The sequence below is a fragment of the Sus scrofa genome, chromosome 14 (assembly GCF_000003025.6).
Source record: "Sus scrofa isolate TJ Tabasco breed Duroc chromosome 14, Sscrofa11.1, whole genome shotgun sequence".
NCBI lineage: Eukaryota > Metazoa > Chordata > Mammalia > Artiodactyla > Suidae > Sus > Sus scrofa.
In genome coordinates, this window is record NC_010456.5 from 97,680,694 (window position 1) to 97,697,680 (window position 16,987).

Sequence of the window (16,987 nt, forward strand, 5' to 3'; positions counted from 1 at the left end):
AGATCCGAGCCACGTCTGCAACCTATACCACAGCTCACCACAATGCAGGATCCTTAACCCACTGAGCAAGGCCAGGAATCGAACCCAAAACCTCATGGTTCCTAGTCGGATTCATTTCCACTGTGCCATGATGGGAACTCCTACTGATAATACTTCTTGACTGAAATTTTAAGTGCTCTGTAATAGTGCACCTAAATTATTTTTATTTAAATTACTTTCTTGGGAGAAAGACAGGGAAATTACAAAGATTGTACTTTTTTAAAAAGTTACCTAAAATTTTTGCAGAAAAAGCCAATCTCAAGTTACTTCCATCTTTGTCAAAAATAATTAAGGCTTTTTAAAAAGTAAATTATTCTAGTAGATAAAACTGTATTTTGTCACAAAAATGGCAATTAATGGGATGCTTACTATCTTATATCATGATAACTTAGTGACACTGAAGTTGTGAAGTAAAACTCATATTTTATGGCAAGATAAGAAAAATTCAAGCAAAAATTTTCTCTGCCCTTTAGCCTCCCCTCTCCCCACAGCCTTGTGTATCTGCATTATGCGTCAACCAAACTTCCCTAACCAGCTAAAATACCTGCTCAGCCATAAAGAGGAACATTCTCCCAGGATCGACAAGATAACTCTAGAAAGATGATATTCTTCTCGATGAGATAACATTTGTTTTTGATTTTTATAAGGGATCACATGATGCTCAGAGCTGGATTATGTAAACTGTCAGTAATTTTAGGCAAAGTCCTCTGTCTCAAAAACTTATATAACTGTGCCTTGAGTTCTAACAAGTGGAAGAGTTCTCAGAGCTTTTTGAGATGCATTTCCCAGGTTAGAATACTCAAATTTGGCTGTAATAAAATTTTCCATTTCTTTTGTAGATCGACTGATTAATCTTTTTGTTGACAAAGTTCAATGTAAATTAATGGTGTATTCACATGAAGAAATATTTCCAGCCTTATCATTGTTCACACAATTTCACAAAAACTGTTGAACACAACCACCATTCATTCAGAAAGTGTTTTCAGTAGGAGATAATGTGTTTACATTCATTTGTTTATACTGGATTTTAAACTCACCATTTTCACTTGTCCAGATGAATCTTCCTCACAAAATTAAGGTTTCATGTTTAAGGAGAGACGTACTTACTAAGTCAGCATACTGTATAATACTTACTTTGGCTAGTTTGCTTCTTTTTCCTCATAAGCAATTAGTTTCTTCCTGTCAGAGTGTTGAGCTTTAAGTCCAACAAATCTTACTTCTATTCAATATCATTTTTTTAAATGAAAATTAACCTACCCCCCAATTTTTACTTACTTTGCTTTAGCTTCTGCATCTTCATAGGCTTTATTAGACACATCATCCAATCCTCCAATCAAATGCTTGAAAGAACTGTCAGAGGAAAAACACAGTAATTAAAATAAATCCTCTGCAAACATGTAACAATGACAACCTTGTCAATGATACATTTAAACAATCTAAAAGCATTCATAGTAAAAAATGAATTCAGACATTTCATCTAGTACATTATTAAGAAACACAATAGAAAATGACATAAACTGAGCGCAGGGACTTCTTTGATCTTTTTAAGTGCTGTTAAGATTTTACATTTCAATTTTAAACCTCTATAATATTAATATATGCAAATGGTTTTGTGTGCTGTATTAAAGAACAAAATGGGCATGAAACATATAGGATGCTTGCTGATTTAAATTTAAATGTTGCTTCATCACTTCTACATACACTTTTTTTTTTCAAACCTATAAAAAGGAGCTTGACACTCTACTTGGGGGCTTCCTGGGAGGGGAATGAAGGCTATTATCTCAGGTCCTTGGGTAATGAGCTCATCTGAGGGTCAGGGTAACTAGAATGCTGAGCTAAATACAGTCAGTATTTCTAATACAAAAAAGGACATGAAAAAATGACTAGATAGAAAGCCAAAGAATCAAGAATTGTATTCTATAGAGTGTCAAGCTTTCTGTAATGAATTTATTAACGAATGTCAAACGAAAGAGAATGAATGGGCAACAGGCAGCAGTCCTTACATAATTTTCAAAGATATAATTAATGATAAAATAAATGATAAATATACTCCCCATGGCTGAAAATAGTTCAAATATAATTTTTGCATTGTTGTTTATGTGGCGAAATTCCCCATCTTCCCATAGAATGTCTTGGTCATTACTTGAAGAAAGTTTGCTTTTAGAGAAACTCCTTAAGGCTAGATGTGCTTATATTGCAAAGTACGATATGTCTTTAATTATGGAAAAAAAAGATACTATCTGGTTGATTTTCTGTTTTTATAGATAATATGAAATTTAAGCACAGAGAGTTAAAAGTTATTTGTCAAAGATGACTGAAATTTAGGAGCATATCCAGATTATAATCCATATTCTCTAATACTCACTCCAGTCCTTCACAATACTAAATTTTTGTTTGTTTGTTTGTTTGTTTTGTCACACTAGTGGCATGCAGAAGTTCTTGGGCCAGGGATTAAACCTGCCATGGCAGCAATACAAGCAACAGCAGTGACAATGCCTGATCTTTAACCCACTGCACCACAAGGGAACTCCTAAGATATTTTTTTATATAACCAAATTTGAACATTGTGAAAAGTCATTAACAGAGAGGAACCAAAGAGAATTAAGTGGTAAAACCAAAGAGCAACAACCACTAAAACAGCTTTTCAAATATACTTGGGTATATTAATAGATAGCATTCTTAAGACTTAAAAAAAAAGTCTTACTCCAAGTATCTATTTGTTAAAACATCTTAAGCAGATTAGTGTGTTAGGAAAGAATTAGAGAGCAAACTGACAACAAATTTGATAAGGATGGAGACTTACTTAAGAAAATATGTTCACCCCACTAGGTTCAGTTAAAACCATGCATATCACCTTTTGAAAATACAATTTTATATTTCAAATATCAAAACACAATTTGATATTTCTATTAGGAAAGTATACAAATGGAAGAGCCTACATCTTGCAAAGCTATACAGAGTTTTAAAAGTAGAAACCATCTAATCATAGCAATTAGTTTGAAAGTAAGGTTAGCCTGATTAGTAAACAAAACAAAACATTTTAGACCTGGTTATGAGCTATTTATATACATGTTTGTTAAATCCTGGTCTTATCAAATATTTTTAAAAAATGAACAAAAGAAGTATCTGAGGTATGACTTTTTTTTTTCTTAAGTGCCCTTGATTTAAAATATGAATTTTCTATATGGTGCCAATGATCCAATATTTATTTATTTTTTACTACTAGATTAAAAATAAACACTGTGTTCTTACAAAATGCCCATTATCTTGATATGACAGAAAATTATTTTTGATGGAGTTCCCGTCATGGCTCAGTGGTTAACGAATCCGACTAAGAACCATGAAGTTGAGGGTTTGATCCCTGGCCTTGCTCAGTGGGTTAAGGATCTAGCGTTGCCGTGAGCAGTGGTGTAGGTTGCAGACGCGGCTCGGATCCCAGGTTGCTGTGGCTGTGGTGTAGGCCAGTGGCTACAGCTCCAATTCGACCCCTAGCCTGGGAACCTCCATATGCCGCGGGAGTGGCCCTAGAAAAGGCAGAAAGAGGAAAAAAAAAAAAAAGAAAGAAAGAAAAGAAAATTATTTTTGAAATAAATTTCCTCATGTTAAGGAAAACACTTTTACAGTATGTAATCATTTTTTTATCATGGAAAAAATTTTAAAACTGAAAGGAAAAATTAAGGAATCACTCAGTTCTCTAATCACAAATAACAATAGGAATAACATTATGCAATTCTTTTTACTTTTTTTCCTACATAGTTTTATTGTTGTGGTTTATAGAGATGTAATCATAAAGGAACTATGGTTTAATATGATTTAGTATCTTGATTTTTAACTTATTATATCATAAGTGAATACTTTTATTGTTAAAATTTCATAAACAGTATTTTCACAGCCAAAATAATAGGCCATTACATGTTTACACATTGTAGAATATCTGCTTATCCACCTCCACACACACACAGCAGTCAACACAGATACATATACAGATGAAGAAGGGGGCATGGCAACTATCTATAAAAACATTTATATTTATACTCTCAATTATAGATTAGACATATGGAATTTCTTTTTGAAATAAAAATATGCAGAAGTATAATCTCAACTTTAGCATTGGAACCATATGTCCTTTATAAGTAGTCTTTATTTAGAAAGCAATACTGGTCAAGTAACATTTTTTTAAACATAAAACAATTGCATTCTGTTAATATTCTAAATCTTTGCAAATAATAAGTTAACCATTATAGTTAACTAGAAGTTTAAGAAAATGCAGAATTTTCAAGCAATATTAGGAGTTCCTGTCGTGGCTCAGCAGAAACGAATCTGACTAGTATCCATGAGGATGCAGGTTCTGATCCCTGGCCTTGCTCAGTGGATTAAGGATCTGGCATTGCTGTGAGCTGTGATGTAGGTCACAGATGTGGCTTGGATCCCGCATTGCTGTGGCTGAGGTATAGACCAGTGGCCTGGGACCCTCCATATGCTGTGGGTGTGGCCCTAAAAAAAAAGACAAAAAAAAAGGACAAAAAAAGCAATATTAATAAGTTCCAGACAACTGTCTCTGTCAATGTGTCTCTGCACTGATCAATGAATAATTTAAGACATCTTGATAAACATAATTGATGGCATTACAGGATTTTTCACTTCTGGTGCAAGTATCAACTAATTACTGTTTCATCTCTTCCTCTCATGGACACTGCAGGAACACCTGCCATCTGTGTGGCCTCTCATCAAACAGATATTTGAAAAAATATTACCATGGGTATCAGATGCCTTTTAAAATATTTACTCAGGTCCTATGACATTTCTTGATTACTAAAGGAGAAGACATTTGTTGTTCTATTCAGAAAGGGATTACAATAAAAAGTTTTGAAAACATCAACAATTAAATGAGTAGAAACCATAAATACTATTTATCAGTTATAACAAATATAGGAGACTCATTAAACTTTCTTTGTAAACAAACTCACAATTCATGTGTGACTTCTATTTTAGTACTATAAAATATAATAGCCAATTTCACATATGCTCTAGATATATAAGCAAAAATGTAATTTAGGGCATTTCAACAGCAAAACTTATTGCACACAAAGTGTGAGACACTTTTCTGCTACTTTTCTTGAGAGTATAAAATCCAATTTCAAAAAGTCACTACAGAATTTTTTTAAGTGGGTGGATAACATGGGATTAGTTGAGTATATCAAGGTAGAAAAAGACCAAATTGGAAAATCTCTTATGCCTAAGGCTGGTAGTGTATACAAATTTGGAAGGAAGTAGTGGAAAAGAAAGAAGGAATGAAGGAAGGAGAGAAGGATGGATGGAGGAAGGGAGTAGGAAGAAAGGGAGGGAGAGAGGAAGAAAGAAGAGAAGGAGGGAGGGAGAGTCATCAAGAATGGTATTTATAGAAATTTTCCTTAAGAAATATCAGTTAAGGGGCTGTGTTTCTCATTCTAGGAAATCTGTCTGTTTTAGAACATTATAGTAATAGTAACTCAGTGGGTAATAATTTCAGTGATTAAGATGTTTTCACTATTAAGCCAAAACATCCTTCTGAAGGGAGATGATTACTCAGCGGTATGTCTAAAAAGTGTGTAATTTTGTTCTTTGGTTGTGATATGATGAGACTTCATCTAGAGAGAAATGGGCTATTATATTATTAGAAAGGCCATTCAAATATCAGAGATCAGCATTATCATGCTGCTAAAAAATAATAGCATTTATATTTCACTTTACAGTTTACAAAGCAGTTTTTTATGTTCATAAATGATGTGCATGTTCAATAATATATACGAGTCAATTTAGTTCTCACGACCTCCTGGCCCCTATTAAACTATATTGTTTATGGATCTGGTACAAAAATGTTCAAAATAGAATTGTTTTGAATCCAAAATACAATGAGAGAAAGTTTCAAAACATTTTTAGACCATTTTTTTCTTGATTATGTCCTTAAATAAGATGGTAATCTCTTTATTCTTTTTTTTTTTTTTTTTTTTTTTTTTTGGTTTTTAGGGCTGCACCCTGCAGCATATGGAAGGTCCCAGGCTGAGGGTCGAATTGGAGCTTCGGCTGCTGGCATAGCCACAGCTACAGCCACACTGGATCCCAGCCATGTCTCAAGGCAACACCAGATTCTTAACCCTCTGAGCGAGGCCAAGGATTTAAACCCACACCTTCACAGATACTAGTTGGGTTCATTACTGCTGAGCCACAATGGGAACTTCCAATGGTAATCTGTTCTTAATAGTTGAAAATTATAAGTCAAAGGAGTCAAAAGTAAAATCATAAACCAGAAAGTATCGCATATACTTCATGGCACTAAGCAAAACGTTTGTTAAGCATCATCTTAACTTTTCCGTAACTCTTTTAATTTGATAGGTGTATATGATTATAGCCCATTGGACTTGAACATGAATCTTGGATAAAGCCTTTTTTTTTTTTGGTCTTTTGTCTTTTAGGGCCTCACTTGCCGCATATGGAGGTTCCCAGGCTAAGGGTCCAATTGGAACTGTAGCCACCAGCCTATGCCAGAGCCACAGCAATGCAGGATCTGAGCTATGTTTGCAACCTATACCACAGCTCATGGCAATGCTGGATCCCTAACCCACTGAGTGAGGCCAGGGATTGACCCGCATCCTCATGGATGCTAGTTGGGTTTGCTAACCGCTGAGCCATGGTGGGAACTCTGGATAAAGCCTTTAAAATATATATTAAAAGAAAATAGGGAATTGGTGTCCCAAATTAGTCAGGGCACTTGTTTAGCTAAGTCCAAGATTTTAGAGTTGTCCTTCATTATTTTGGGGGTTTTTTTAGTTGAAAAAAGTCTCTTAATTTACTTTGTGACTTTAGTTTAAGGCTCTTGTGCTTGTCATGTTATTTTTTTGTTAGATTAATTTATTTTTAACTGAAAGAGTCACAACTATTAGTGGTTTATATTATCAAGTAATGTATAAATATATGTAATGTATATTGAGCCCCAAAATACAATAAAACCAACCAACCTCTACATTTTTACAGTTTATCCACCCTTCCATCCATCTACCCACCCATTTTTCCATCCATCCATCCAGATACACATACATATTTATGCAATGCCTACTATCCATAAATAGATCAAGTTACTTTGATTATGCAAAGAGAATAAGATACACTCTTAATGAATGCACAGCCTTATATTAAAGAAACAAACAATTATACAAGGTCAGAGGTGAAGAATGGTTGAATACTTATAGGAAGGTAGGCTCTAGCGTCCATAAAAAGAATGTCATCTACTCAAAATTATATATGATGGTAGTTTCAGAGAAAGCGATGACACTTTTATTAGAAAATAGTTTTCTATCAGTATTTTTTTATTATGCACATATGTTTATATTTGCAAGTGAAAATTACACAAACCAAAGTGTTAGACATTTATCTCTGTCTTTCCTTTGTAATAATAATCCCATATCTATCATGGAGATAATTCATTACGGAAAATTAATTTCAGATAACACACATTTAATTTAGATCATTTTATAATTATAATTATACACTTTAAAAAGATCAAAATTTGAGAACAATGATCCAAATTGGCCTCGTGACCAAAGAAATTAAAGATGAGAATTACTTTCAGGAACTCTATTTTATTTATCATGATTTTTGTGGAACAAAACCTCTTATAGTGTAAACCAAGTTTTCATGTCTAATATGTCTATATAGTTGGTCATCTTTAGGGCAGAGCTTGCTGAATTAACTGGGCTTATAATATTAGTCAAATGACATGGTCTAATTTTGAATTTTAAAATTTACTTTTTTTTTCTAATTTCAATGATAATATATTGAAATTTTGGAAGGCACTAAAAACTTCAAGGAATAAAAGATTACTTGCAGTTCTACAGCCCTGAGTTAGACATTAATATGTTGGCACATATCCTTCTAGACATTTTATTTCAAAGTTGGATATTTTCAGTACTTATTTAAATTCAGGCTATGTTTGTGCTTAGACAATAACCAACTTAATAGTTAAATGAAGGAAAAACAATGGTATAGGACAATGCTTGATTATGTAAAAACATCCTACATGGAGTGACTAAATTTCTTTATTTTATTTGTTTGCTTATCTAATAATTTTATGTCAAAGAATTTATAGTAGCTATGGCTTAAGTTTTTATTTTTGTCTGTTTTTGACTTTTAATCTTTAATTGTTAAGAAGATGTTATGTCTAATAAAGAATGTAAATTTAAAAAAAATTATGTTTTAGAAGATGTATTTTGAGATTTTCCTCCCAAACTATTTTGAATTTGTAAATATTTTATCTTGGTTATATACAAGATTCCTGTATATAATTTATTCTAATCTAAGCATGATTGAATTCAGAATCTTCTGTATACTACCTTGCTACTCCAAGTAGGACTGGTGAGCTGTTATTTAGCTGTAAAGAGATAACTAGTGAAGTTTAGATAGTTTTTAGTTTCTATACTTTTATTTTTTGGAATCGTATTTTTTATTTTATTTTATTTTATTAATTTTTGTTGTTGTTGTTGTCTTTTTGTCTTTTTAGTGCCGCACCCATGGCATAGAGGGGTTTCCAGGCTAGGGGTCTAACTAGAGCTGTTGCTGCCAGCCTATACTAGAGCCACAATGCCAGATCCAAGCCACATCTGTGACCTAAACCATGGCAATGCTGGATCCTTAACCCACTGAATGAGGCCAGGGATCAAACCTGCAACCTTATGGTTCCTAGTTGGATTCATTTCCACTGCACCATGATGGGAACTCCAAGTTTCTAAACTTTTAGATTTGACATTGCTGAGATATTCAAGGGCAAGATGAGTGGATTCATATTTTTGAACAAAGTATAGACCTACTGAGTTATTATCAAACTCATGAGGTGAGAGAGCACAAACTGCATACAAGTCATACACAGGAGGGTAATATTAAATGTGTGATAGTTTAAGATTAGTCTGCTAATTGTAACCCAATTACCAATTGTATACCCAATGCGCTATATTTGACTAAGAGCTCTACCATACATAGGTGGTAAAGAAAGCTGAAACAAACATGTCTACTGGTTTACTCCAGCTAATGTGAAAATGAAGCCTTGGAAATTGAGAGGGGAAGGGGTTCCCTGAATAAAGGTCTGTTCTGTTCTCTCCAAAGTTTCTGCTTTACCCATAATGTTGTGGATGGTGACACAGATGTGGGAGGGCTAGGGTCTCATAACATCTGTTAGCCTCTGCATGGATAGATTTTCCAGAAGAGAAGGGCTTTCTTACTTTTTCAGGGAGTTAGTCTAAATCAGGGGTCAGAAAACTTGAGCCTATAGACTAAATTTGGCCTACAGCTTGTTTTTGTTAATAAAGTTTTATTGGAACACAGCCACCACCATTCTTTTATATATTGCCTGTGGCTGCTTTTCCATGTAATAGTGGAGTTGACTAGTTCCAACAGCACTTCAGAGCAAAAACTGCAGACCCTGGTTCTAAATCATTCTCCTCTCTTTATCTTGTCACCCTCGTACATAATCCAACATGAAATCTTGTAATTCTACCTTCAATTACCTGAAACAGTTCCTCTTTTTTCTGTTCTCCTTTGGTCCCAGCTACCACCTTCTCTAGAAAATTATAAGAAATGCTTTTTTGTTTTTGCTATCACTCTCCTCCTTACACAGTAGTTAGGCAGTCTTTTCAAAACCTAGGCTGGATCATGTCACTCTTTTAGGACTTCTCTGACTAGTTTCTCCTACTATACTCCTTCTGACTTTAGAATACATCAAGCTTGCATCTGCCTCAGGGCCTGTGTCCTCTGCCTGGAATATTCATTTTCTAGATCTTCGCATGGCTTTTTTTCTTTTTTCTTTTTTTTTTTTAATGCCATTCAGGTCTCAGCTGAAGTGTGTCTTCTTAAGATAGGTTTTCCTGTTCTGTAAAGAAGTTCATTCTGTCCTTTTTGACCAGCCAAAGCAAAGCCTTCACCTCAAACCCTTACCGCTGTTACTGTCACTTTAACCCATTTGCATACCAGCATTTATCACTTGTTAAAAATTACTTTATTTATTTAAAGATCTGTTAGCATTCTGACACAGGAATTGGTTCCATGAGGTTGGGATCCAGTCTCTCTTATTCATCAATAACTCTATAGAAAGTAGAATATTTGCCTGACGTATAATAGAAATTTGAAACGACTTAATGGATAGATGGGTGGAGTTATTCATTCATTTACTCACTCATTCATTCACTACATGTGACCAGGAGAAGATAAGAAAATACTTAAGGATTCTGAAGAAAAGTTTTACTTAAAATTCAAGGCATATGTTGAAAATCTGGTGTGCTTCTTTGAGTATTCATTTACATGAATGATAAACTTTTAGGACAAAAGTTAAGTTAAAATAAACTCCTCATCTAAATTTTTTGAGTCCTAATGAAGATATACATTGGTATAAATACAGGTGAAAGTGGTTTGAAACACTCAGTGAATTATCATTGAACCATATATTTTAGACTATGATGGAATTTACATCTGTGAATCCCAGTTGCAATTAAAGTAAAAGAAAGAATTTTAAAATGTAGCATAACTTTCATTTTCAATTAAAAGCAGAATAGATTAGAGTCAAATCCCATGTGGTAGATAATGCCTTTTGCATTATAGAGAAAAATTAGCTTCTAAGTATAGAGTTCCCTAGCAGGCCAAATTCATAAACTTCACTTTCCTTAAGGAAAGAACCTTCCCAACTATACTTAAATCAGACAGTCCATGTAGTGGACAGATTTCTTGTGGCTCACCAATTATTTTAAGTTAAGTAGTAAAAACTCTCTTTACCTGAATATATCAAATACATACTAAGCAAAGTAGACATTATGACTTATGCTCTTTGCCATTGATTTTCTGGGCCAAAATACCACCATTGTTTTGACATCAAAGCCAATGATGATGATTCATTCATAACCAATTAATTTCATTAAAGCAATTCATTTCCCTCAATGGAAATGAAATATCAATACTAAATCATTTATTTACCTTTCATCATAGTTCAGTAGATTCTCAATTCTAAGACCAGTTTGATGTCTTTTCTCAATAATAATACACAAATGTTCAGTTTTTTCCCAGATTTTCCTATTCTCAAAGCCAGATCTATGGCAACAGTGGATACTTTATCTATTCCAATATTTTTCAAATTTATCTACTTAGAAATTATTTAAAATTTATAAATCATATAATATTTTAATCTAAATTGTCAAAAAATAAGTGGGCCATTTATTAAAAACAATAAAAATCCATATATTTTGCTTTATGTAGCTGTCTCAATTATATTAGCTATCAGTTGAAACAATCTACTTTTTGCTTAATTGCCTCTAGGAGTTCCTGTCATGGCTCAGTGGTTAACGAACCCAACTAGCATCCATGAGGACGTGGTTCGATCCCTGGCCTCGCTCAGTGGGTTAAGGACCTGGCGTTGCCTTGAGCTGTGGTGTAAGTCACAGACACAGCTCAGATCCCATGTTGCTGTGGCTCTGCCGTAGGCTGGCGACTAGAGCTCCGATTCGACTCCTAGTCTGGGAACCTCCATATGCTTTGGGTGCGGCCCTAAAAGACAAAAAGACAAAAAACTAAAAATGAATAAATAAATAAATAAAAATTGCCTCTAGAAAACTTTGGCTGAAAAAAGAGAAAGAAAACTTTGGCTGAGAAAATTGGCATGGGAACATAAAATACTATGAAAGTAACTGATTTTTTTAAAGTAAGTTGAAAATGAAATTCTATGATGGCACAATAAACCTATCTCAAAATATCTTTTTAGAATGCTTACGTTATTTATGCCTTGAAACTAAACAAAGACAATGTTAGTCTCTAGCATAACATTTAAAAAAAATCAGCCTGTCAGTGGAGTTTTTATTTCTGATCTATTGTACTCTTTTTATTTCTGCTAAAAATCATTAGGTGCTAAAAGATATAACCTTTAATGTCACAAATTAATGATTGGAAATTCTAGTAATAACAAAACTATCAAGGAAAACATGAAAATAATAACTAGCATGTGTTAGAAATTGTACAAACTATTTTATGAGAGCTCACCTTGCTTCATAGAAAAAGCAACTGAGGCTGACACAATTAAGTAATTACCTAAGGTCATAGATAGAACTAGTAAGTGTCAACATGAGATTTGGATGGAGGCAACCTGACTCTAATACCCACAATCCCAACCATTACTCACACCACTTTTATCTCTCAACATGGAAGCCAGCTGGTTAAAAGCTGGGACATGAATTTGGAATCAGATAATCCGCTTTCTCTCATTCTCTGCCTTTGTGGTCAATCCAATTCCCTAAGAGAACTACTTTTTTCTTTTTTTTTTTAAACAGATCTTCCTATTTCTTCTATTGTATTATATCTGTGGAAGTTCCAAGTAGGAAGTGTATTAACCTCCTAGGGCTGCCGTAACAAAATACTACAGACTACATATTTTAAACAACAGAAAGCTATTTTCACACAGTTCTGGAGGCTGGGAGCTTAAGATCAAGATGATAGCAGGGTGGGTTTTTGGTGAAGCCTTTCTTCCTGATGTAAAACCCCTTCTTACTATGTCCTCACATGACCTTTCCTCTGTGTACCTGCACTCCTGATGTCTCTTCCACTTATTATAAGACACCAGTCCTTTTGGATTAGGCCCTTGCCCTTATGGCCTCATTTAAGCTTGATTACCTTGTAAGGTAATTTCTTTTATGAAGAAATATTAACAGCAATCTAGAAAATACATCTTGTATATCTGGGAAATTTAAGATCATTTTCATTTGTAGCTTTTGAGAGGTTCATTAAAAGTTAAATTCTTGGTTTCCACTTCCCTTCCTGAACCATAAATTCTTGGTTTCCACTTCTTTCCCTGGACCAACATGTAATGACATTATCATGGTATTTCTCTCCCAGAGAGAGCACCCTAACTTCTTTGTAAAGCAAATTCCCTCTTCTTTATTCCTAATCACATATTCTTTGATCTTTCTCCTCTAGACTTCTGCTCCATCAAGTATAATAGTTCTTATTGTTCCACTGTCTCATTTAGACTTTCCCTCCCTTTCAATTTATAAACAGAATGGTATCTCCAATTTTAAAATACTGAATTATCCTTGTGACCAAATAGCCAGCTTAAAACAACTGCATTTCCTATTTCTCATCCTCATTTTCAGTTAAGTCTCAACCTACTGCAATCTAGCTTTCTATTCTTAGTTTTCTTTCACTCTTATTCTTATGAATTTTACCTAAAAATAATCACTAATCTGCTTTTAATTCCTGTGGTCTCTTTCCATCTCCCATCCTCAGTGACCTGAGAGTGATGGTCCTTCTGGTCTTCTCTGGCTATAAGTCAGGATGCAGAAACTTGTGCTATTACACAGGCCATTCTATCTTTCCCTTGATCTTTCACATGCACCCGCATGTTCATTGCAGCTCTGTTCACAATAGCCAAGACATGGAAACAACCCAAATGTCCATTAACAGACGACTGCATTAGGAAGATGTGGTATATATACACAATGGGATACTACTTGGCCATAAAAAAAGAATGAAATAATGCCATTTGCAGCAACATGGATGGAACTAGACACTCTCATCCTGAGTGAAATAAGGCAGAAAGAGAAAGACAAATACCATATTATATCTCTCATATCTGGTATCTAATCTATAGCACAAATTGAACCTTTCTAGAGAAAAGAAAATCATGGACTTGGACAATAGACTTGTGGTTGCCAAGGGGGAGGGGGAGGAAGTGGGAGAGATTGGGAGCTTGAGGTTAACGATGCAAACTATTGCTCTTGGAATGGATTAACAATGAGATCCTGCTGTGTAGCACTGAGAGCTATGTCTAGGTACTTACAACGCAGTACGACAATGGGAGAAAAAATTATGTATACATGTATGTGTAACTGGGTCCCCATGCTGTACAGTGGGGAAAAAAAAGTGTTTTTGGGTAAATAACAATAAAAATAAATTAAAAAAAAAGAAATCTGGAAAAAAAAATCTTTAACTCTTTTAATTATCCTCCTCTATGCTATCTATGCTACATGCTACTTCTTCTCCTTTCCTTTTTTTTTTTTTTTTTTTTTTTGCTTTTTAGGGCTGCACCTGAGGCATATGGAAGTTCCCTGGCTAGGGGTCAACCTGGAGCTACAGCTACCAGCCTACACCACAGCCACAGCAACGCAGGATCTGAGTTGCATCTGTGACCTACACCACAGCTCATGGCAACACCGGATCCTTATCCCACTGAACAGGGTCAGGGATCAAACCCGCATCCTCATGGATACTAGTCAGGTTCATTTCCACTGAGCCCCAATGTGAACTCTTCTCCTGTCTCTTAAAGGTTACCCAAATTTTGTCCTTTGCCCTCTTTTTATACTCAAATGACTGAATTATCTTTCTTAAGTATTTATGGTTCACTGCATGTTATTCTTGTTTTTTACTTGCATCATCTCACTGAAACCTCACAAAAACTCTAGGAGGTAAGTACAATTATCTCTACTTTATAAATGCTTTATAGCAGGTTTTCTCAAACTCAGCACTACTGACATTTTGGGTAGGATAATTCTTTACTATAGCACCTATCTTGTATGTTGTAGAATATCTAGCAACTTCCCCCACCTGTACCCACTAGATGCCCTTAGAAAACCCAATTGGAACAATAAAAAATGTCTCCAGAATGGTCAACGTGTGAAGGTAGAGCACATGAAACAAGAGATGAAGTTTATGAGATTATGTAACTTGCCTGAGACCACAGAGCTAGAACGTGGTAAATCTAGGATTTGATCCCAGGTAGACTGGTTTTCACTGAACACTAGTTCTTATATTAATTCTACTTTTCTTTAAGCTCTCTTAGATAGTAAAATTTACTCTTAAGGCTGCAGTTAGGATCCCCAGGCCAATGACTTTAAAATCTATATATCTCTATCCAGAACCATACTTCATCATGTCATAGTGCCAAATGCATATCTCACCTCCAATATAGTCATGACTGCATTAAACTATCTTCCATAAAGACTTGGGGCTAAAGAGTTTCTGTTGTGGTGCAGTGGAAAAGAATCTGACTAGTATCCACGAGGATGTGGGTTTGATCCCTGGCCTCACTCAGTGGGTTAAGGATCCGACATTGCCATGAGCTGTGGTGTATGTTGCAGATGTGGCTCAGATCCTGCATTGCTGTGGCTGTGGCTGTGGCCGGCAGCTACAGCTCTGATTCTATCCCTAGCCTGGGAACTTCCATATGCTATGGGTGCAGCCCCAAAAAGCAGAAAAAAGAAAAAAAAAAAAAAAGGACTTGTGGCTAAGTTGTCTGTCTCAATGATATCATCTATCATTTAACCAGTGATGCAGGCTAGAAATCTCGGTGTTGTGTATGACTCTTCACTTTTACCCAATTCATCAATCTCTCCTGAATTGGTTCCTTCTTGTCAATTCCACTTCCATTGCCTTATTCAAGTTATTGACACATTTTCTTACCTCAAAAGCATCATGCTTGGTTTCTCTGCCTCAATCTCTCCCACTCTACTCTTTTGAAAAGACTCCCCCAACAGAATCCAGCTTGCTAGTTAACACCTAATTTGTTGGTATATAAGCAACAGTTTAAATAGAATATACTAAACAGATCATGATCTTGGAATCAGACATCTCTGGAATTTTAATCCCACTATGTGACTCTGAAAAAGTCATTGAGTCTGTTTGATTCTCAGTTTCCTTTCCTGGATTTTCTAATGTCATCTTTTCCCACAAGACTATTGTGAGGATTAACTGAGATAAAGAGTATTAAAACAAAGGGTGAGGAAGGGATAAACTAGGAATTTGGGATTAACATATACACACTACAACATATAAAAAAGATAACTAACAAGGAGCTACTGTAGCTTATAATAACCTATAAGGGAAAAGATCTGAAAAATTATATATATATATATATTTATATTTACAATATTGTGTTAGTTCCAGGTATACAGCAAAGTGATTCAGCTATAAATAGATAGATAGATACAGCTATAGATATAGATATAACTTTGCCATATACCCAAAACTGACACATCATAAATCCACCATAATTCAATTTTATTTTATTTTATTTTATTATTATTTTTTTTTTGTCTTTTTGTCTTTTTAGGGCTGCACCTGTGGCATATGGAGGTTCCCAGGCTAGGGGTCTAATCAGAGCTGTAGCCACCGGCCTATGCCACAGCCACAGCAATGCCAGATCCAAGCTATGTGTGTGACCTACACCACAGCTCACATCAATGGTGATCCTTAAACCACTGAGTGGGCCCTGGGATTGAACCCACAACCTCATGGTTCCTGGTTGGATTCATTTCCGCTGCACCGTGACAGGAATTCCTATACTCCAATTTTAAAAGAGTATGTTTATAAATATAGAATTAGAGAGGAAAAGGCAATTTAATGCTTTACATTTTAACAAATGACATAGACACAATGACTGAATACTATAGGTGTATTTCTTAAAGTTTTATCAAATTATCTGCTTTATCATTAACATTGTACAGGAAATGGGATGGCTCAGTTGTATGACTCTTGCCTTCTTCTGTATTAATAGAATAAAATTTTCCTACTGGCAGTTACTTCATGTAAATACAAGAAATAAAGCTCTCAAAATTATGCAAAAAAAATAAAGGCATCATATTGATAAAATTCACACAATGACAACTCTTCCCTTCTTCTCCACCACTGTCTGTATCATCTATAAATTAGGGACTTTTCACATCAGCATTTTTGATCCATATTTTAATTAGCCACTTGGTTAATTTCTATTTTTCCCTGTCTATCCTTCCTTTTCAGGTGCCTTGTTAGCCTTTACCATTTACTTCTGACATTTCAGGAAAAGGGTATTTGAGCTTTACTATACTCTCACTATTTTCAAGGCCTTTAAAATGTGCTTATCTTTCTCCAGGACAAAGAAGCAATTGTGAAACAATGAACTATCTTCCAAGTTTTA

At 34.7% G+C, this 16,987-nt stretch overlaps 1 protein-coding gene across 3 annotated transcripts in view; it reads right to left on the bottom strand.

The window, feature by feature from the left end:
* PRKG1 (protein kinase, cGMP-dependent, type I) overlaps window positions 1-16,987 on the bottom strand; it is a 1,234,550-nt gene that overhangs the window by 122,163 nt on the left and 1,095,400 nt on the right. For all 3 annotated transcript variants that reach the window (XM_021072187.1, XM_021072188.1, NM_001044574.2), the window contains 1 exon segment: window positions 1,315-1,389. In XM_021072187.1, the coding sequence (XP_020927846.1) occupies window positions 1,315-1,389 (75 nt within the window).